Source organism: Cherax quadricarinatus, chromosome 1 (genome assembly GCF_038502225.1).
Source record: "Cherax quadricarinatus isolate ZL_2023a chromosome 1, ASM3850222v1, whole genome shotgun sequence".
NCBI classification, from domain to species: domain Eukaryota; kingdom Metazoa; phylum Arthropoda; class Malacostraca; order Decapoda; family Parastacidae; genus Cherax; species Cherax quadricarinatus.
The window spans coordinates 68,508,744-68,532,324 of NC_091292.1; the positions used below are offsets into that span (position 1 = coordinate 68,508,744).

General features: G+C 44.3%; 1 protein-coding gene across 1 annotated transcript in view; it reads left to right on the forward strand.

The window, feature by feature from the left end:
- The window catches only part of LOC128685431 (irregular chiasm C-roughest protein-like), a 399,092-nt gene that overhangs the window by 327,170 nt on the left and 48,341 nt on the right, over positions 1-23,581 (forward strand). The window contains exon 14 of the mRNA XM_070085947.1: positions 3,238-3,467. Within this exon, the coding sequence (XP_069942048.1) occupies positions 3,238-3,467 (230 nt within the window). The remainder of the gene's footprint in view (positions 1-3,237; positions 3,468-23,581) is intronic.

Consider the following 23,581-nt stretch of genomic DNA (forward strand, 5'->3'; position numbering starts at 1 on the left):
CATACCCTAGTTATGACTACTTGGTATAATGGGAAGTGAATTCGACTCAGATGTGAGGGTTTGGTCTTTTATGGTCGTCAGAATAAGAACGCTGAGTCACTCCATAGTCTTGGCCAATTCCCTCTTTGTCCACACAAAAATTGGAGTCTTAACAGGGTTGTTTGGAACTGAAATTTTGCTCTGGCTTAACGAGGGCAAAGCGAGATTCCCTTTTATAAAAGTCAGAATATTTGTACAAGCCTTAAGAACTGTCTTTATGTAATATATAGTCATAAATAGCCTCAATGAATAATGTGTCGTAAACGTTCATAGGTGATGCTTCAGCTACACAGTGTTGCAAACTATTGAGCAAAACTCTTCTCCAGGCTGAAGAACTGACCACCTCAAAATTACGTCTTCTAGGGAGATGGACTAATTACAGTGTTTTTTACATCTCCACTGCTTCTGCTGCCTCCTCGTTATTCGACTGAAGAAACCTACTGTTGTAGGAGAGACGTTTCGGAATAAGGATACCTATGTGTTGCACCTGTGTCTTACAAATCAACAGAGATTACATACTGAATATAGTGGAAGGTGATGTAATTACTAGGTAATTAGATGGATGTTCAGCCCGTTGGCCTTAATGTAACTAGAGATATGTTATGATGATGGAGACATGCATGACACAGCCAGAAATGATGGACAGAAATTGAAGTCATTGTCACCAGCGAGTGGAACACACTAGTGAGAGCGTCATGCTCAGTAGTTGGGCCAGAGGTTAGGAATGTATTGTAGAATATATCGTCTGTATAGTGATGCTGGGACAGGCAAGTATCATTACATTAGCGATATATAATACAATACCATCATAGACATAACATGTGCATCTTTATTTACGATGACGTTTTCCCAACCAGTGGATTTTATAATTTTATTACAAAGATGATAAACAAAGAGAGTAGATAAGGTAATGAGTTCCTTAATCTTGATGGGCGTCCAATCTCTATGTTGATCAATCTGAAGCAGTGGCAGGAGGATGGTCACTTATACTGGAGCAAGAAGAGAGGTGTAGCAGATAAAGGTATCGTCACATATTGGCGGGACCCATCAATCAATCAATCAATCAATCAATCAAGTTTATTCTCTATAAGGATTACAATGCGGAGTTTACAGATTTTGGATATTGTGTGGTTTACATGTTTTAAAATACTAATTACAGAGGGAGCCACTAGAACACCTAGCATGGCTAGGCATTTCGAGCAGACTTAGATTAATTCTAATCTTTAAATTATTACAGATTATGGTAAGTGACTACATCATAGTTTGTAAGCTTAGCAATGTGAATGCTTTTGTTTTGGCACAATACATAGTGTTTATATTGGAGTATCATAGGCAAGCTTATGACTAGTTAGGGTTCATTATTTTAAGATTATGATTCGTATTTCTGTGTTGATAGTCGATGGGTGAGTGAGTGTAAGTGTGAACCACCAGGTAGTTTACATGTAGTTAGTTGACGGGGTGTATCAGGGAGATAAGATGTTTTCTAACTGTAGTTTTGAAAGTGATGAATGTGTCTGCAGTTCTAGAGTTTTCAGGTAGGGTGTTCCAGATTTTAGGCCCTTTGACACACATTGAATTTTTGTAAAGGTTTAGTCGGACACGGGGAATATCATAGAGATGTTTGTGTCTGGTGTTATGCCTGTGGATCCTGTCACAACTATCAAGAAAGCGTTTTAGGTCAAGGTTAATATTGGAATTTAAGGTCCCGTAGATATAGATTGCACAGTAGTAAGTGTGGATGTACTGAACAGGGAGTAAGTTTAGATCTATGAAGAGTGGGGGGGTGTGTTGCCAGGGATGAGATTTGGTGATTATTCTTACTGGGGATTTTTGTTGGGTTATTATTGGCTTTAGGTGTGTTGCTGCAGTTGAACCCCAAGCACAGATAGCATAGGTGAGGTATGGATATATAAGTGAATGGTATAGTGTGAGAAGGGCAGTTTGCGGCATGTACTATCGTATCTTGGAGAGGGTCCCCACCGTTTTGGATACTTTTTTTGATATGTGTTGGATATGGGTGCTGAAATTTAGGTTGTTGTCGAGGTATAGGCCTAGGAATTTGCCCTCATTATGTCTGACAATTAGAGTGTTATCGATCTTAATGTTAAGTTGTGCAACACCTGCTCTGCTACCAAACATAATATAGTAGGTTTTGCCAGTGTTAAGTGTAAGTTTATTGGCTGTCATCTAAGTCGATATTTTGAGCAGCTCCTCGTTAACAATGGTGTTGAGGGTGGCAAGATTAGGGTGGGAGATGACGTAAGTCGTGTTGTCAGCAAAGAGAATGGGTTTCAGGTGTTGGGATACGTTTGGAAGGTCATTGATGTATATGAGGAAGAGCAGGGGACCAAGGACACTTCCCTGCGGAACTTCAGTATCAAGTGGCCGTGTTGATGAGGCTGTCTTTAATGGTGACATACTGATACCTATTAGTAAGGTAGGATTTTAAATATGCAAGCGCATGGCCTCTTATACCATAGTGGTCAAGTTTGTGGAGTAGGATGCCGTGGTCTACTGTGTCAAACGCTCTTCTTAGGTCAATAAAAATTCCTAGCGGATATTCCTTATTTTCCTTATCAGTGAAAATAGGTTTTGTTGAAGAGATGAGAGAGATCTGCAGTAAGGTTGTAGAAAATATTCTCTATACCTAGATTCCATTGTGTGTTGTGTCAAACATGTGTCAATACATTAATGGTGAACAGAACTAACAAGTTGATGAATAAGACACATGTGCAGCACCTGTGCATCTTTAATAATAAAGGTGTTTCACCATCTAGGGCTGAAGGATTCATTACTTCATCTTTCAGTCCCACCATTATATAATCAGTGTACAGAAAAACCTACTGGATTGCCACACATCTTCATCAGTAAAAATACCACATAAGTTTTGGGAAACGGCAGATGCTCTCAGCTTTTCCCAAACTGAGGTACACCAGTAATATCTTCCTGACTGGTAAGTTCTTCTTTAATATTGCTCACACAGAATACTTGTAATCCGCATAAATAAACAAAATTGTTTATAAACATTTTTGGCAGGACCAGAGTCAAACCCATGAACTCGACTCTCCGGCGAGGAACATTCTGGTGCTTATGTTCATTACCTAACACATGAGTAACTTCACTTATTTTTGCTGAATGACCCAAACGGGTTTAGCTTTTTTCTTACTAATAATAATAATGATCCCTGCTCTTTCCCAGGATCTCCGGTACCAGAAAAAAACCCAACCATGACGGATGTTGCTGGTTCAACTGTGGCTAACATGTATTCCGTGCCATCAGACACTAAGATCTCAGAGATCACGCCTACAATCACGCCCACACACCCGCCCTCTGATGAGATCACGCCCACTGACGAGACGAAAGTGGGGGCGGCCCACGCTCTCAACAGACTGAGTGGCGACTATGGCCAGACCTTCATACCTGACCCAGTAAGTGGAACGGGAGATACGGGAGAGGAGCGTATCTGTGTTTTCACGCATTTGTACTCACTTATATGTGATTGCAGAGATTGAGTTTTGCCTCTTGATCCTACCATAGGATTGGTTACACCTGTTTCTTTCCGTGGGTCCCATCATTCCAATTCTTAAAACTGTGGATTCTAATGTTTGCGTGCGTGCATCTGTGTGCGTGCATCTGTGTGTGTGCATCTGTGTGTGCACCTGTGTGCGTGCATCTGTGTGCATGCATCTGTGTGCGTGCATCTGTGTGTGTCGTGCATCTGTGTGCGTGCATCTGTGTGCGTACATCTATAACGGGTTTAAGTGGTAGAGCTGAAAAGCGGGGTGCAAATTATATATCTTCGGAGGCTTCTTACTTTATTGTTAAGTCGGGGTGGGTACACAGGCTTGTGTTGTGCCCATGGCCCGGGAGGGGCCATGCCCACGGGGGAGAGAGGAGTGGACAGTTCTTGACTGAGTGATGGGTGTCGCCAGAGTGAGAGCGTGGCAAGGGCAGGCAGGCTGGCGTGCCCACCGAGAGGCCTGGCTACAGAGGGCAGCATCTTAGTGGCACGAAATATGAACTAAGCTGGCAGACAGCATAGGCTGTCTGTGCAGACAGTACAGGCTGTCTACATATGCTCGGCCACCTACCTCGCATCGTCCCGACGCAACAATACTGGTGGTAAAAGAAACTCGGTCTCTCTCTCGTAGGAACAGGGCACAGAACACAAAATAAAAACATATATATAGTTATGGACATGGAAAAAAACTTCCTACAGGGAGGGAAGAAAAAAACATGAGGGGTGTGCTAAACATCGTGGTCATAGGCAGTGAGCGTCGAAGGGCATCACTGCATGCCTTCCTGTGTCTGGACAGATACTGCAACACAGGAGACATCGCTGCGGCTGAGCTGTGACATAACAGGGTACGGTCTCCTCTGGAATGGTGAAGCAGTCATCATAGGAGTCGCTGCAGGTTTTCACTCAACCTGGGGCATGACTTGCTGGTGCCCTTGAGTGAGGCGTCAACAAAACTTGGCAACTGGGCAGGACTTCTGGCAAGCGACTCAGGAGGACACTTCTCGACTGGTACTGATGCTGGGCTGTCACTGCCGGCGAGCATGGAGCGAGTTGTGGAGCGAGTCGTGGCAGAGACGACTGGGCGAAACATCTGGGAGTCGTAACATCATACACCAGACTGCAGTGAGCGAGCTAGCAGTCAAAGTGACATCATCTTCGTGCAGGTTGCTCACTGAAGCTTGTGACACGAGGCTGACACAGTGCCTGCCAACAGGGCCAACTGCAGCTTGATGAGTGTCATTCTCTCGGCAGTTGGAGTTATAGCAGAGGTTAGTCTAAGCATCCCCAGACTTGTTTCTCTACATATAACTGCACTCTGAAGGTCTGGAGGTGAAGTGAAACAAATCTCGATGGGAATCGTAGCAGGTACGATTCTGCAGAACATCTATGAGTGACGAGCATAAGAGCTTTCTGTACAAGGGGGCTCATACACTCAGGGGCTGACTGATTACTGTCAAACGCACTGGTCACATTGGGTGACTTAACACAGTGGTGCTACTCAGGTCTGGCTCAGACCTCACTGGACACACGGAAACTTTAAACACACCCGCGGTACATGCGGTACACTAACATGTGAGAACACTGACCGAGAGGAATCAATTAACACACGACATATATCTTCTCTCAATCTTCTCGACAATACTGAAATAATTACTAGAAACACTCGATGGCGACATCATGTGATGTCAGGCATGATGTTGCGAGGTGACGTCAGCAGCACTGTGACGTCAGCAGACATCTCGAGGTGACATCAGGAGACATTGTGACGTCATGAAGTCGGGCAGCATTGTCGGTGACGTCAATGTGATGCGGGCAGCAGACCACAGCATGTGGCCTGGGACATCTGGTAACTCACGTGGTTTGTAGATCCACGTGACATAGCCTGCACCCACGTGATGTCGTGATCCACGTGGCATCGTGATCCACGTGGCATCGTGATCCACGTGGCTTGCTGATCTACAAGACTTGCTGATCTACATGGCATGCTGATCCACGTAGCTTCGAGTGGCCTCGGGCACTCGGATACACAGCTCTGGCAATGAATTCACGTGGAAAACAGCAGAAAACACAGCAGAGGGAGTGAGTAGTGGTGAGTGTATGGTAGTGTGGTGGCGAGGAGTGTGGGTGAGTGTATGGCGAGGGAGCATGTGACCACTTCCTCCTCTCCCACAAACACGTGGAGAAACTCACACTGGACGCAGAAATCACCACAAAACTCACCTCTGGCTTGCTGAAACAGCTGTGCTGAGCTGAACAACAACAGCAACATACAAGTGACGCTGGACACGTGACTTGAGAAACAGCGTTGGACGCTGTAGCATGGGGTCACTGGGACGCCACTTACAATTCTCGAAGAAATTCGGTAAATTTTGGCTGGATCTTGCTTGTACCTGTGTCTGGATGCTGAAACGTGCAGACACGACATCAGGATAACTCGTTGAGAGACGGATGCTTCTTGCATTGGGTGATGAAGTGAAGATGATTTCATCCCTTCCTCTCTCCGGGCAAACAACTGCTGCAACCACCGCTTCCCACCATTTATAAAGAGTTTGTTTGGTGTACTGAAAGCGGGTGGTCAATGATAAACGTCTTCCTCGGAGGAGTTCTTACTTTATTTGTACTGCCGTGGTGGGTACACAGGCTTGTGTGTTGTGCCCATTGTCCGGGAGGGCCATGCCCACGAGGGAGACTGCAGTGGACACATCTGTGTGCATGCCTCTATGTGCGTGCATCTCTGTGCATGCATGTGTGTGCGTGCATGTGTGTGCGTGCATGTGTGTGTGTGTATGTGTGTGTGCATGTGTGTGTGTGCATGTGTGTGCGTGCATGTGTGTGTGTGCATTCCTGTACTTGCATCTGAGTCTTGTTCTAAATGTACTCAAAAATACGTTTAAACATCGTCGCTAGAATCTCTTGGTGTTCTTCCAGCTTGGTGTTCTTCCAGCTTGGTGTTCTTCCAGCTTGGCGTTCTTCCAGCTTGGTCTTCCAGCTTGGTGTTCTTCCAGCTTGGTGTTCTTCCAGCTTGGTGTTTTTCCAGCTTGGTGTTCTTCCAGCCTGGTGTTCTTCCAGCTTGGTGTTCTTCCAGCTTTGTGTTCTTCCAGCTTGGTGTTCTTCCAGCTTGGTGTCCTTCCAGCTTGGTGTTCTTCCAGCTTGGTGTTCTTCCAGCTTGGTGTTCTTCCAGCTTGATGTTCTTCCAGCTTGATGTTCTTCCAGCTTGGTGTTCTTCCAGCTTTGTGTTCTTCCAGCTTGGTGTTCTTCCAGCTTGGTGTTCTTCCAGCTTGGTGTTCTTCCAGCTTGGTGTTCTTCCAGCTTGGTGTTCTTCCAGCTTGGTGTTCTTCCAGCTTGGTGTTCTTCCAGCTTGGTGTTCTTCCAGCTTGGTGTTCTTCCAGCTTGGTGTTCTTCCAGCTTGGTGTTCTTCCAGCTTGGTGTTCTTCCAGCTTGGTGGTGATGGAGGTGTACAAAAGAAGACTGATTCACGAACTAGTTTTTGTAGCTTCAGTTTCTTATTCTATACGTTTTTTTACGCAGTTAAACTTACAAGATAAGAGACGTTATCAAACACCTGCACATTCCAAGGTCCATCATTACCCATGACTTACACCCATTTATCCGTTTACTGCTAAATGAATGGAGGCAGCAGGTTCAAGATATGTTCAAAAATCTTGTTCAGTCATGAAATTGAACCAGGATTCTTCTCTGCTGTAATACCGCCAACAGCTGAGATACAGGTCTTCTCCTGGTTCTTTCTTATCTTGAGACAATTTGGTGTTCCTGAGTATCATCAGTACTGGTAACTGGAGATTCGAGCATCACCGCACTGTCTTGCTTGCCATATTGCCTTACCTGGCACTACCTGAAACGTGCTAGTATAGTAGAGGGTGGACGTGCATGGCGTTTCAGTCGGCAACCTGTCCGTATTTTGTTGCGTTAACTTTCTTACGAGATACACAACGTCAATTTCCTAACTTCTTAAAACATATATTTAACCACAAATAAACAAAATGAAAAAATCCTGATACGTGTAGCATCAAGGTGGCAAAGTGTAAACCGGCAACATTCAACACATTCTATTTAGTGCTTGTCAGTAGAGCAGTACTGCAGATCGAAGGAAAGACCATAAGCGCAACAAATGCAGGGATTTGAGCCCCCAATTACACTTCATCCCAGTAGGATCGGAAAATCTTCTTCACTCCTGGAGAAAACATGTCATGAGTGTCCTCAAGGAGCTGGGATCCAAGCTCGTCGAAACCACAGACACCGAGCACACATCTGAAGCGAGGCTCCTAATGATGTATTTGTATCGACTGTCAGTCCATGGTTTTGGAACAGTTTGGACAATGTAAATAGTGTTGATGGGCTTGCACATCACCTCAAATACACGTATATTCAATGTAAATTGGGGCAGTAAAGCAGAGAGTCACTGCAGTACGGAGGGTCTGTGGACCAAGACGTGTACCCATTACCGAAAGTGGAAGTGATAGAAGAATTTTCCTAATCAGTAATGGCCCTGATGCAGCCTAAATCTTGTATTTCTGTCACATCTTCCAGGTCGTTTGGATGAACTCTGAGTTCGTTCGATGCTATGGCAAAGGATGAAAAAGATGGTAGGGCAGTCTGGGAGGTTGTAAGTAATCTTAGTCCACAAGCCCGACTGGAAGTGAAGCGTGCATCCTCTGTGCATCTTCAAGGGAAAGGTTCAGTACACTCTCTAACATGGACTTAAGAAAGGAGTCGTATTCCATGAGGATGGAACTGTCGAAGGCCTGGGGAGTATCTCAAGTAGTAGATGATTTTAGGGAGGCCAGACATCTCAGAGTAGGTAGAAGGCATCACTGTCTTCAATCCGGCCTTTCATAATCCTGAGGTCAAGGTTTTTTTCTAGAGCCAGATGAATGGGACTGAACCCGATTCGAGCAATGACTCGTGCTAGTGGTAAAGCGGCACACTGTCATTCCAAGGCACCCTGGAGTCACCTCACATTGGTGATTAAAACAAAAAAGGAGGTGGGTCCTGGAGAAACACAACACCCAGGATCACTATTCACTACCCAAAATGGTGAGGCATTACCGCCAACACCTCATAAATCAAAACCTTTGGTCCAACAGCCCATAGAATAACATAAAACACAGATGAGGCATACTAGCCAGCACCTAGAAAATGTTAGCATACCTTACCTAGGCATGTAAACTGATGTGACTGCCACCAAAACACACATGCACTTGGAAATCTGATACCTCCACCACCAGCTCAATTCACTTCTATTCTCTAAGTGGTCAAAGATGCCATCTACTCGCCCACTGCAAAACAAGATCAGGTAAGTGATCTACACACTATATTATGTACATTACACAAGAGACATTCTTTGTTCGTTTCACATATCGAATCACCAAAGTGAGTTTTTGATTGTGGTTCCTCGTTATATGAAGGAAATATAAGTCTATAATCACTATTTTATTGTGGTATAATTTTCAATTTTGCCTAAAATTAACTTACTGGTAATAAATGTCCTGCTATTTCTAGCAGCAATACAGCATCAACACTAACATCACTTTGCAAAACCCAGGCTCTCTAAACCAAGTTTACCAAAAAAAAAAAAAATATTACATTTCGTGTAAAAAAAATTCTAGTACATAAAAATGTTACTGGCACACTGGGTCATGAATTATTAGTAGTATTAAAATCAAGGGGGAAGCGCTAAACCCGGAGGATTATACAGCGCTTAGGGGGGATGTGGAAGGCATTCAGGCTTAATTCGGGGAACTGGAGCACAGATCCAATTCCCTAAATCAAGAGCCCCTCACCAACATCAAGGAACCTTCCTTGAGGGGACTGGGTCATGGAAACCAAATAACCCTGCCACATTTTATTCATAAATTTTGCATCTAGTGCATCAATAGCATTCTTTCTAAGAGGAAACCCTTAGAAAGCCTTAGTTAAATTTAGCTTGCGGCAGTCAGCGCACATGCTGAGGGAGCCATCTAGTGTGAGACCATGAAAGGCAGTGTCCACTGACTCTCGCTGGTATAATCAAAATATCTTGAAAAAATATTATCTCTTCCCCTATACACCACATTTCCTTCAACTTCATTTCACACAAGGACTTTTGAATTTGCTCAGTTTCCCCAACATTAACTTCATGGGGATTCAAATTGTCCCCTTTATTAACATCCCAAAACATATTTTCAAAGTTCCACGGTGGTTGAGGCAACTTTTCAACCCTGAGTATTCTTAAATACTCAGATGTCATTACAGACACAATACTGATTTGCGAAAGTTTACCTTTCGCTGTTTCACCTTTCCAAATTTCTGATAAGTCTTTAACTCATTTAACCTGTTAATGTGGACATTACACTAAGTCCTTTTCTGATCAGGTGTGTGGATTTTATTATTTCATTAGAGATCTTATCCACCATCATGCACAACTCACTGCACCTTCCTATCACAACATTCTCAAGAATCAGCTCCAATGCCAACAACTGCTTTCCAGCCTCCAGAGCATGTAGCACCACCTCGCGGTCTCACAGTGTCATCCTAGTCCGACTGGCAGGCTCGTTCACTGGTGCCATCCACCTCACATGAACTAAACAGTCTCTGAAACTGAAAAAAAAAACTCTGAGGAAGCATCACCATCCTCACCCAGCCAATATTATTATTATAATCATCGGAAAGCGCTAAACCCGTAGGATTACACAGCACATGTGGAGGGAAGGAAGGTATTAAGGCTCAATCCAGGGAACTGGAGCACGGGTCCAATTCTCTAGATCAAGAGGCCCCCCACAAGCATCAAGGAACCTCCCTTGAGGGGACCCGGCCAATAGCTCAAAGATTCCAGAGATCTTCCCTGCACCTCTTCAAGGGGGGCTCCTTGGCACGGTGTGGAGACTCTTGGTCTGAGGAATTAGACCTTTTGGTCTTCTTCCTCAGACCGAACTTAATTACCTCCCAATCCCCCCCTTCCCTATCCAATCTTCCCCATCCCCCTTTTTCCTTTCCTCCACCCCCTCCCAACCCTTCCTTTTTCCCTGCCCCGTTTGTAGCCTCTGGGGTCTTCTCCTCTGGCATTATGGTTTCTAGGTAGGGGGAAGTTTGCCAGGGTTCATCCCACTCCCTGAAGTCTCTCGGGTGTAGTGTACCTTGCCGTGGAATCTGGATCACCTGGAGGTGCCATGCTCCCTTCTCGGATTTCCAGGAGATGGGGCAAGGTGTCCTGCAGGTGACGGGTGTATCTCCGGAGGCTGCCTGTCAGTTGTGATAGGTGGCAGCCAAGGGAGGTATGCTTTGTGACAGGTGTCTGACTGCCCTCACTTTTGATAGCCGAGGTGGCTCAGTCGATGTGTGGATGTGAGGCTGCTCTCTCGGAGTGCTGGTTTACTGGCATGAAGAGTAGGGTATGGCATGGGTTCCATATGCATCTGCACTCCTGGCGGTTTCGAGGTCCTCTTGGATGAAGAGGCCTTCTAGTAACATTCCCTCTGCTGTCCCTTTTTTCTTTCTTTTCTTTTCCTTAAAATAATAAGAAAAAAGTTCCACCATCGTGTTTTGACCCGGCTTCATTAATGGACCATTCTCCAGACTTTTCCCATACCCCTGTACCTTCTGCTGGTGAAGCTTCATCACCTGCTCCAGGTACTGAGGCTCTGCCTGTTTTTTCTAGTGCCTCTTCCCCTTGCACACTTTTAACTATGCATCCAGCTTCCCCACACATGGTGCGATGGTTTTTAGATCACAGTCCTATGCCTAAACGTTCCAGACCCTTTGCTGATAATGGTCCTATGATTTCTGCTTATTCCACCCAGAAACAACTTGACACCCACTTCCGCTATGCACCATGTTTACAAGTACACAGTGAACCAAATTCTTTTCTTTGCAACTGATGCACTTCAGAGCAGTGCGCGCATCATTACTGCTCAGAGTGCAAACCAAGCTCATGATCTTTCCCATCTTACTTCCATTGATAATGTCCCTATCACAGTTCACAAGCATGTTATTCTCAGTTCTTGCACTGATTCAGTGGTTTTACCATGTACCATTGTACAGTGTGATTTTCTGTCTCGTGGTGACGATATTTTAGAGCAATTAGCCCTTCAGGAACTTTCAATTCTCAAAGTGGATACAGATGTACTGCCTGCTCGCGGGTGGAGGTGCTTTCCCTCTTAACCTTTGACTGTCGTGAACTCCCATTCTCTGTTTATACCGTGGGTCATCGCCCTGAGGCCCATAAAGTTGTCCCTATATCCCAACAGTGTCAAAACTGTTGGCACTTCAGACATCCAGCTAAATACTGCAGGTCTGCAGTGGAGTGCCCGGTCTGTAGTACCGCAGATCATGCTGATTCATCTTGCAGTCTTCCCTCCACTTGTCTCAATTGCAGTGAAACTCACCCTTCTTTTTCCCACCGATGTCAGGTCTAAATGAACGTGAAATCCATTGCCTTAAGTAGAGCGAAGGCCTTACTTCTCTGTCTCTCGGCTCTGCCTTCAGGGGAATCTTCCCTATGTTCCTTATTCTCAAGAAGCTAGGAGACCTCCAGCCTTGGCCGTCCCCCCACCTACCAGCTCCTCCTGTGATGTGTCTTCCGAGTTCACCCCTGTATCTAATTCTTTTGTGGTTTTACCCTCTGAAACCCCCACCTTCTTACCTATTCCTACCTATACTTTTTGGCTGCTAGTTTCTCAATCTGTGAGGCCTCACATGCCTGCATCTTCTGCATGCCTATTACCTGCAAAGGTGAACCTGTCTCCTAACCCTAAGCCTCTTCGCATTTCTCTGGTGCTTACAATTCCCCAACAGTTTTCCTTTTCAGCCTCGGTCCCTAGTTCTCACCCCCTTTCTAACTCTCACATGAAAGTGAAAGTTCACCCCCTTCATGTGGTCCCCTCTTCTCCTCTTCCCCCCCAGACTTCTTCCCCAGTCACCTTCCAGCCTCCTTCCTCTCCTGTTCCACTGCAGGACTCTTCTATTTCCACCAGCACATCTCTCTAGATTCATACTCCTCTTCCCTCTCAGACCTCTTTGGTTCTCCCCATAGTCTCCCGATCTCTACTTGCTCTACCTCACCTGTCTCTGAAGTCATAGTATCAGCATTTTCCTTGTCCTTTGATACACTTGATGCTATTTCCGACTATATTGCAGAGACGAAACTCTCGATGGACACTGGTGCACCTCCTCCTTCCCCTTCTCATTTTTCACATCCCTCACAGCAATCTTTTCCTTCACAGCATTCCGATTCCTCCTTGCTTACATGCTTTCCTTTGTCTCCACACACTGACTTCACTGATCCTACCAGCCAGTAGATTTTATTGCTTCTCATTGTTGGTATATCTGTCTTTGTGAATAATGACTCTTTTACAATGGAATATTCATGCCTCAGGGGTAATCGGGGAGAGCTCCAGGTGTTGCTCTCCCCATTTTGCCAAGTATGTGTTGGATTACACGAGCCCAAAATTCGTTCAGCTGTTATCTGCCCCGTTTCAGGCTATGTGTTGTTGCATTCTTCTGATCCCTTTTCTGATGAATCATTTAATGAGAGTGCACTTCTTGTGCACGTTGGTGTACCATATCAACTGGCCTCTTTGTTCGTTCTCTGCTGCATTATACTGCAGCCTGTATTAATTTGCACAGGTGGTATACAGTTTGCTCTCTATATCTCTCCCCTTCCCATGCATTCTGTATCTCGGATACTGCATTCTTGATCTCTTCTCTGCTGCCGCCCATTTTGTTAGGTGATTTTAACGCTCACCATCATCTTTGGGGAGGGTTTCACTGTGACTCTCGTGATCAGTTGGAGACATTTCTCACTTCTTATCCTCTTCATGTTTAAAATACAGGTGCTCACACCCATTTTGACTCTCGCACTCAGTCTGTCTCTAGCATTGATCTTTCTATCTACTCCTCGTCAATCGCACTTGATTACGCTTCGTCTCTTCTCCTAGTTTTCCATGACAGTGATCACTTTCTTCTTTTTCTTACTTCTATTACGTATTCCCAACCACCTCGTAGCCCCATTTGGCAATTTGGACGATCAAATTTGGACTTATACTCTCATCTTACCGCTTTTTGTGGGGACCCTTCTTCATCCTCAATTGATGAGCTGGTGCACTAGTTTTCGACCTTAGTTTTGACTGCAGCATCACGTTCTGTTCCTCAAACCTCAGGCAGGCATTCTCGGACATGCATGCGTTGGTGGTCTCGTGCGTGTGCCCGAGCAGTGTGTTTGAAACGTGCTGTGTGGAGCAGTTGTCGATGTAATCGGACCTCAGATTGTCTTTTGGATTTTAAGCAGGCAAGGCAGTCGCTCGCCACGTCATACACTGCATTTCAACCATTACCTCGACTTCCCCTCTGTGTGCAGTTTAGAAGAAGGTACGGAAGTTGTGTGGCAAGAACGCTCCGGACCCAGCTCATGTTTTGCAGGTTGCTGGTGTTAGAGTTGCGGAACCTCTTGAAGTTGCCATGGAAATCAGGAACTACCTTGTCAGTGTCTGCCAAGGGCTTCACCTCAGTCCCTCGCTTCTCGTGTCTAAGTCTACCAGGGAGCAGTCAAAATTGAATTTCTCATCAGGCCCAGCTGCCGATGACCGGCAGCTAGAACATTTGCATTCCGCAGCCCTTACAGTCCTTTTGCATCTTTTCAATCTTATTAGGACGTGAGGGGTTCTCCCTCAACAATGGAAATCTGCCACTGTACTACTGTTTTGCAAATCAGGCACCTTGGGGCTTGATACTTTTCACTATCGTCCCATTTCTTTGACCAGTGTAGTCTCCAAGGTGTGGGAGCGATTGGTGAATAGACGTCTGATATAATATTTGGAGACTCACATTAATCTTTCTCCTCGCCAATATGGCTTTCACAAGGGCCACTCTACTTTGGACCTCTTGCTCCACTTAGATATGTATGTGCAAAATCCCTTTGCTAATTAACACTCCATCTCAAGAAGGCACATGACACCACTTTGAGGTATAACATCTTAGCTAGGCCCACTCCTTAAGCCTTCCTTGCTGCTTTCTTATCTGAAAGACATTTTCGTGTCTGTGTTCGTGCCTCTCTTTCCTCAGATTTTGTTCAGGCCGAGGGAGTCCCATAAGGTTGTGTCCTTAGCGCTACCCTTTTTCACTTGGCTATAAATAATCTACCTTCTGTTCTTCCATCCCATATTTTGTCTTCACTTTATGTGGACAACTTCGCTATAGCTTACACAGGCACTGACTCTCGCCTGGTAACAGCCTCCCTTCATGATGCGATTGACCGAGTGTCCCATTTGGCCACTTCTCATAGATTTAAATTTTCATATATGAAAACCCATTTCATTACCTTCACTAGACGTCCTCTTGTCCCAGATATTACATTGTAATGACATGGCTCACGTATTCCAGAATGTGATACAAGTTTCTTGGCCTTCTCTTCGATTGCTAGTTGACATGGAAACCTCATATTTCCTTTCTGAAGACAGCTTGCCATGGTCGGTGGAATCTCCTTAAAATTCTGGTATATCATTCATGGGGAGCAGATCGCCGGACTCTCGTCTGTTTGTATTCCAAGCTGGATTATGGTAACGAAGTCTATTCTTGGGCTTCTCCTACTACTCATTTTAAGTCAGATCCCCTTCATCATCAGGGTCTACGTTTATGTCTTGGTGCCTTACGTTCATCCATTGTTGAAAGCCTCTTTGCTGAGACGAATGTTCCTTCCTTAGCCGATTGTCGTGATGCTCATTGCCTCCTTTACTTTGTCCGCTCTCATGACCTTTGTGTTCCTTCTACATATGGGTTGGTCTCAGAAGTTAGTAGATAAACGTTCTGGCCTCTATAACGGTACTTGGGAGTTTGTTCCACTCATCCACAACTCTATTACCAAACCAGTACTTTCCTATATCCCTCCTGAATCTGAATTTTTCCAACTTAAAACCATTGCTGCGAGTCCTGTCTAGGCTAGATATTTTCAGCACACTATTTACATCCCCATTATTTGTTTGTCGCCCCTGCTTACTCTCGACCATATTAATCTCTTCGTCTTTCTAGAGAGTGCAGTTTCAGGGCCCTTAGTCTATCCTCATAGGGAAGGTTTCTGATACATGGGATCATCTTTGTCATCCTCCTTTGTACATTTTCCAGAGAATTTATATCCATTCTGTAATACGGTGACCAAAACTGTGCAGCATAATCTAAATGAGGCCTAACCAAGGATGTATAGAGTTGAAGAACAACCTGAGGACTCCTATTATTTATGCTTCTTGATATGAAGCCAAGGATTCTATTAGCTTTATTGCGAACACTTATGCACTGTTGTCTTGGTTTCAGATTACTGCTAACCAGAACTCCTAAATCTTTTTCGCAATCCGTAATATTAAGATCTACATTATTTAGTTTATATGTGGCATGGTTATTGTCCTGTCCAACATTTAGAACTTTGCATTTGTCTATATTAAACTGCATCTGCCACTTCTCCGACCACTGCGTCAGTCTATTCAAATCTTCCTGGAGTGCTCGAGTGTCCTCGTCAGAATGAATTCGACGGCCTATTTTGGTGTCATCGGCAAACTTGCCGATGTCGCTCTTTATGCCCTCATCTATGTCGTTTATGTAGATTGTGAACAGCAGGGGGCCCAACACTGACCCCTGTGGAACACCGCTCGTGACGCTTCCCCACTCTGATTTCTCCCCATTTATGCAAACTCTCTGCTGCCTATTTGTCAACCATGCCTCTATCCAGGAAAAAATTTCTCCTCCTATTCCATGTGCTTTAATTTTCCTCAATAGTCTCTGATGTGGGACCCTGTCAAAAGCCTTACTGAAGTCCATATACACAATATCATATTCATTACCATGATCTACCTCCTCAAATACCTTAGTGAAAAAAGTTAATAAATTCGTAAGGCAGGAACGCCCCTTTGTAAAACCATGCTGAGATTCGTTGATTAATTTATGCTTTTCAAGGTGGCTACGAACTGCCTCGGCAATTATTGATTCCATAAATTTTCCCACTATGGAGGTTAGGCTTATTGGTCTATAGTTCGAAGCTAAGGACCTGTCACCTGTTTTGAAAATAGGTATCACATTTGCCATTTTCCACTTATCTGGCACCATGCCAGTTTGTAGTGATATGTTGAAAAGATTAGCCAAAGGTGTGCTAAGCTCCTCTTTACATTCCTTTAGAACCCTTGCATACAGTTCATCAGGGCCTGGGGATTTGTTAGGTTTTAATTTATCTATTTGCCTAAGGACCATGTCACTTGTGACCCTAATAGTGCACAGTTTATTATCGTCCTGTTCTACATAATTTATCATTACTGGAATATCGCTGGTATCCTCCTGTGTAAAAACTGAGAGGAAGTATGTGTTAAAAATTCTACACATTTCCTTATCACTGTCAGTGAGCTGACCCGAGGAACTTTTGAGTGGGCCTATCTTGTCCCTGATCTTACTTCTGTATACCTGAAAGAATCCTTTTGGGTTAGTCTTCGATTCTCTTGCAACTTTAACCTCATAATCTCTTTTTGCTTTTCTAATTCCCTTTTTTATTTCTCTCTTTAACTGAATATATCGATTTCTTAATTGCCCCTCTCCTCTTTTGATTTGCCTATATATGCCTCTCTTTTGACCAATCAGATATTTTAATCTATTGTTCATCCATTTAGGATCATTTTTGTTTGATCTGATTTCCCTATTTGGAACATAATTTGACTGAGCAGCTAGAACTATGCCCTGGAAAGCATCATATCGGCAACCATCACCACCTACCTGACCCCTAGTCAGGTCATTCCAGTTCAGCCCACCTAAGTAATTTTTCAGTCCTATGAAATCAGCCAAGCGAAAGTCAGGGACGGAGACTTGATTGCCATTATTAGGGGAATTCCATGATATATTAAAACTGAGTGATTTGTGATCACTCTCCCCAAGCTCATCATTAACCTCAAGATTATTAATTAGTGTTTCCCTACTGGCAAGAACCAAGTCAAGGAGGTTATTTCCCCTAGATGGCTCTGTCACAAACTGTTTTAAAAAACAATCCTGGATCGTATCAAGAAAGTCACCCGACTCTAAATTTCCTGTCAAATTGCTCCAGTCAATCTGTCTATAGTTGAAATCTCCCATTAGCACAACATTTTCGTATGTAGATGCCTTACGAATTTCGTCCCATAGAAGTTTACTGCACTCCCTATCAAGATTTGGGGCCCTGTAAATCACACCCAAAATCAGTTTTTCTCGGCCCTCGAGAAGCTGTAACCAAACAGATTCAGTGGCTGACGCTTCTAATTTAATATCTTGTCTAACACAACAATTTAAATTGTCTCTGACATACATCGCTACTCCGCCACCTTTCCTGTTGACCCTGTCAGTGTGGAATAATTTATAGCCTTGTATGTGACATTCAGAGGGCATCTCCCTATCTTTCAGATTGAGCCAGGTCTCTGTTATAGCAATAATATCTATGTTTCCTGCACTTGCAATTAATCTTAGCTCATCTATCTTATTTCTAACACTCCTGCTATTAGTATAGTAAACCTTAAGGGAGCTAGTCCCTTGCTGCCCTCTGCTGTCCCCCTTTGTTTGCTGACCTGTTCTATTGTCTGTATTTATAACTTCATGCTGAATGCCTTTTATACATTTACTGTTTCCAACCCTAGTGTTGCAACCTGCTTGTTTCCCACACACACCCATACCTCTATCTTCCATCAGTTTAAAATCATAGGCATTTCACCAATGGCCTTCTCAATCGAGTCTGCAAGTGCTACCACCCCTGCCCCAGAGAGATGAACCCCATCCCTTGCATACATATCATGTTTGCCATAAAAGTTGTTCCAGTTGTCAATGAATGGGATTGCAAGTTCCTTGCAGTATCTGTCTAGCCAGCAATTAACACCAATTGCCCTAGACAACCATTCATTTCCTACTCCCCTTCTAGGCAAGATGCTACATATGATTGGGATCCCTCCCTTAGACTTAATGAACTCTATAGCTGACCTGTACTTATCTAGCAGCTCTTCTCTCCTACCCTTCCCAATATCATTTCCACCAGCACTGAGACAGATAATGGGCTTGTTCCCATTACCTGACATGATATTATCCAGTCTGTTGACAATGTCCCCAACACCAGCTCCAGGGAAGCACACTCTATCTCTCATCTTCTTATTCCTATTACAAAAAGCACGGTCAACATATCTTACCTGAGAGTCACCAACCACAAGAATGCGCTTACCTTCATTAGCAGGGGCAGTAGTACCCTTACCTTCACTGGCCACTGAAGTACATTCATCCTGGAGAACAGAGAAGCGATTTCCTACCTTCAGATCTTCACTCTTAACTTTCCTTACTCTGATGCGCCTCCCATTACTGTGAACAACTCGCCACTTGTAGCAGGTGCTGGGCTGCACCTCACTGCTGGTAGCCGTTGCTACCTCCCCACCTACAGCCTCCTCACAGTGAGAGACAGACTGCACCTCACTGCTAGAAGCCTCATTCCCCACATCTCCAACCACCTCACACTCTCTCCCAGGCCCATTGAGGTGGACCTTCAGCCTCCTAATCTCCTCCTGGAGAAGCAAGACCTCCTCCTTCAACTCTCCAACCTCAGTTTTTAAAACACTGCAGAAGCAAGCCATGCTTTGTAACCGTCCACGCTAATCCCCAAAGCAGCTCAGGGTCTGTGACCTCACGTGACGACTGACCACTGACCACTCACTCCGGTCTTCTCTCCAGTTGCCTCCCACGTATATTCATTTACCGTCTGCCTTTTCCCTTCCCTCTTGGGAGGTTCCAATGGTTCGTGCCTGTCCTCCCCTACTGCCGTGCCCCAAAGCTCTGCTACCTACAGCTGCTTCTCGCTCTCTTTTTCATGATCACTTCCGGTCACATGCTCATGTCGTCACTATTTATACAGATGGTTCTAAATCTTCTGACGGTGTTGGGCTCGCCGAGATGTTCCCTGACGATGTCGTCCGAGGTCATTTGTTAGACTCGGCTAGTATTTTTACCGCCGAGTTGTATGCCATCCTCATAGCGCTTCTCCGTATTACATATATGTCTCCTTCGACGTTTGTAAACATTTCAGATTCCTTCAGCACTTTACAAGCCATTAAACAATTTGATTACCCTCATCCCTGGGTCCTTCGTATTCATCAATGGTTATGCCTTGTGGCTAGCAAAAACTAAGAAGTCGTTTTCTTTTGGGTCCCTGAACATGTTGATGTGCAGGGCAATGAACAGACGGATGCTGCTGCAGGGTCAGCGGTATGTGATCTTCTGGTTTCGTATAGAGGTATTCCGTTCAGGGATTATTTTACAGTCATCTATGCCCATCTTCGCAGCCATTGGCAACAATGGTGGTCAGACATGCACCATAACAAATTGAACTCTCTTAAATCGCTTTTAGGTTTGTGGCCATCTTTTTACCACCATTGCCATTCCCAGGAGACTGCGCTCTCCCGTCTCCACATCGGCCATACTCACCTTACCCATGGGTATCTCATGGAACAACACCCAATTCCTCTCTGTGAGGTTTATCAGGTCCCTATTTCGGTTCTTCATTTTCTTGAGGATTGTCCGGTTTACCAGCAAGCTCGGAGGATTTACCTCATGTGCCGCCGCCCTACCACTCTTTTCTTATCTTCCCTTTTTGCAGACGGCCTTGCGTTTGACTTAGGATCACTTTTTTACTTTTTGTTAGCAACTGCTTTATTATATAAACTTTGATACATAGCCCCTAGTATCCCTTTCAGCCCTTTTATTCCCTTGTCTCTGATCCCCTCTCCACCTAGCTGTTTATAGCCTCGGCACTATTTTCTGCCCCGCAGTGCTGCATGACCCTTGTCGGTTCAGCACTTTATTATTTTATTATCATTATAATAATAACACTCTCATATTCACCTACCACACTTTTGGAGTGGCACCATTTCATCAGCAGTAGTATTTCCTTTCCATATTCCACCAAATATAGACTTTCCTAAAAATTTATTCCTCTGAATTTCTGCCTATACCTCTCTTGCGGCATTTGATAAGCCAAAAACACTACATTCTTCATTTTCTCACAATCTGAAAGTTCCTGCTCATCTAGAGAAGTGTTTGTAACCTTTCACCAATTGACTGGGTTCGTGCTAGTATCAACCATTCACTGATTGGCCACTGCTATGACTAGCAGTTTTCTCAAATAACGAGAAAAAAATTTCTGGGTCTTTCTCCAAAAATTTGGGAACTTTATATTTTAATCTGAATCACAAAGTCTCCAGTTTATTGTAATTTAAATCAAGTCTTGGAATGTAGGGTAAGTCATTTCTTATTACCTGGAGTTTACCTGGAGAGAATTCCGGGGGTCAACGCCCCCGCGGCCAGGTCTGTGACCAGGCCTCCTGGTGTATCAGAGCCTGATCAACCAGGCTGTTACTGTTGGCTGCACGCAAACCAACGTACGAGCCACAGCCCGGCTGGTCAGGAACCGACTTTAGGTGCTTGTCCAGTGCCAGCTTGAAGACTGCCAGGGGTCTGTTGGTAATCCCCCTTATGTGTGCTGGGAGGCAGTTGAACAGTCTCGGGCCCCTGACACTTATTGTATGGTCTCTTAACGTGCTAGTGACACCCCTGCTTTTCATTGGGGGGATGTTGCATCGTCTGCCAAGTCTTTTGCTTTCGTAGTGAGTGATTTTCGTGTGCAAGTTCGGTACTAGTCCCTCTAGGATTTTCCAGGTGTATATAATCATGTATCTCTCCCGCCTGCGTTCCAGGGAATACAGGTTTAGGAACCTCAAGCGCTCCCAGTAATTGAGGTGTTTTATCTCCGTTATGCGCGCCATGAAGGTTCTATGTACACTTTCTAGGTCAGCAATTTCACCTGCCTTGAAAGGTGCTGTTAGTGTGCAGCAATATTCCAGCCTAGATAGAACAAGTGACCTGAAGAGTGTCATCATGGGCTTGGCATCCCTAGTTTTGAAGGTTCTCATTATCCATCTTGTCATTTTTCTAGCAGATGCGATTGATACAATGTTATGGTCCTTGAAGGTGAGATCCTCCTACATGATCACTCCCAGGTCTTTGACGTTGGTGTTTCGCTCTATTTTGTGGCCATAATTTGTACTGTACTCTGATAAAGATTTAATTTCCTCGTGTTTACCATATCTGAGAAATTGAAATTTCTCATCGTTGAACTTCATATTGTTTTCTGCAGCCCACTGAAAAATTTGGCTGATGTCCGCCTGGAGCCTTGCAGTGTCTGCAATGGAAGACACTGTCATGCAGATTCGGGTGCCATCTGCAAAGGAAGACACGGTGCTGTGGCTGACATCCTTGTCTATGTCAGATATGAGGATGAGGAACAAGATGGGAGCGAGTACTGTGCCTTGTGGAACAGAGCTTTTCACCGTAGCTGCCTCGGACTTTACTCTGTTGACGACTACTCTCTGTGTTCTGTTAGTGAGGAAATTATAGATCCATCGACCGATTTTTCCTGTTATTCCTTTAGCACGCATTATGTATGCACATACCCCACCACCTTTTGTATTCCTATCTAAGCGTTTTATATTGTAACCTTCTATTTTGACCTCGTCGTCAGTCACCGTATCATCCAGCCAGGATTCAGAGATATGATATAACTGCCGCCCTAGTTCTGTTAGCTAGAATCCTAATCTCTGCCAATTTTGGAAAAGTGATCTTGCGTTGACATGAATAAAATGAAGGCCTGTTTTCATAAAACAATCATAATCATCAATATATGGCAAGGGGTCATTTGTATTAAAATAAGGTAAATCAGTGCCAACACTGCTGAAGAGTAACTGTGCCAGAGTGCATTTGTTACAAACAAAATGAAATCTGGTATCGTTACCATAATCGAACACACATCCATTATCCACCCACCCCTTACACATTTTACATAAGGTATATTTGCTGTTCTACTTTCGTACCTTAGTACAGCGTATACATATGTCTAGTAGTGTCTGGGATAAAAAGAGTGGCTCTATCGTCTCAAACTGACCTATGTATACATTACATATAGAGTTAAGGTTATCATTCCTAGCTACTAGACCGTCATTATCACTGTCACTAATCTGCTTGTTTTGCACCAGTACCATAGTTTGATGTCCTGGATCAGATTGGATATAGCCACTTAATAGCACCCCTATAAGAGGTGTGCACCACTGTTTTCGTTTGGGTATGCGGTGTTACCATACCTTGCAACGATAGTGATATTTACGTCCCTGGCAGGATGGCAGCTGTTGGGCTTTCACTGTCCAGGGTGCTGTTACCCCATTCGCCTTTTCCAATCCCCATGACTGATTTCTTTGTTAGGAAAGACACATATGCAACAGTTAGGTATCTTTATTTCGAAACGTTTCGCCTACACAGTAGGCTTCTTCAGTCGAGTACAGAAAAGTTGATAGAAGCAGAAGATACTTGAAGACGATGTAATCAGTCCATCACCCTTAAAGTTTTGAGGTGGTCAGTCCCTCAGTCTGGAGAAGAGCATTGTTCCATAGTGTGAAACAATATGAAGTTGAAGTGACAGGATGGAGCCTTAAATAGTGCCAGGAGGTGAGACGTAGGTTCTGCTTCTATCAACTTTTCTGTACTCGACTGAAGAAGCCTACTGTGTAGGCGAAACGTTTCGAAATAAAGATACCTAACTGTTGCATATGTGTCTTTCCTAACAATCTGTCGGTATTTTATACCATTTTACTGATTTCTTTCTTAAGAGAATTGCAGGATAAATATAATTATGGCAGCCTGTACCCCTCTAACGTCAGCCATGTTCACTCTTCACTTGTTTTATCACTTCAAAACGAACAATTTTCTTCCTCTTTTTTTAAGAGGAAACCAGTGTTCGCTATCAGTCACCTAGCAATGACCTAGCAGCTATTCTAGCAATCACCACTGATTACTAGTAGATTTCTTGTTATCTTACTTTACAAACCCCCTTCACTCTTCATTTATCCCCTTATTTCACAAAAACCCTTCACCCCTTACTTATCCCTTTACTTCACAAACCCTCTTCACTCCTCACTTCACAATCCGGCTTCACTTATCACACTTCTAGCTCAT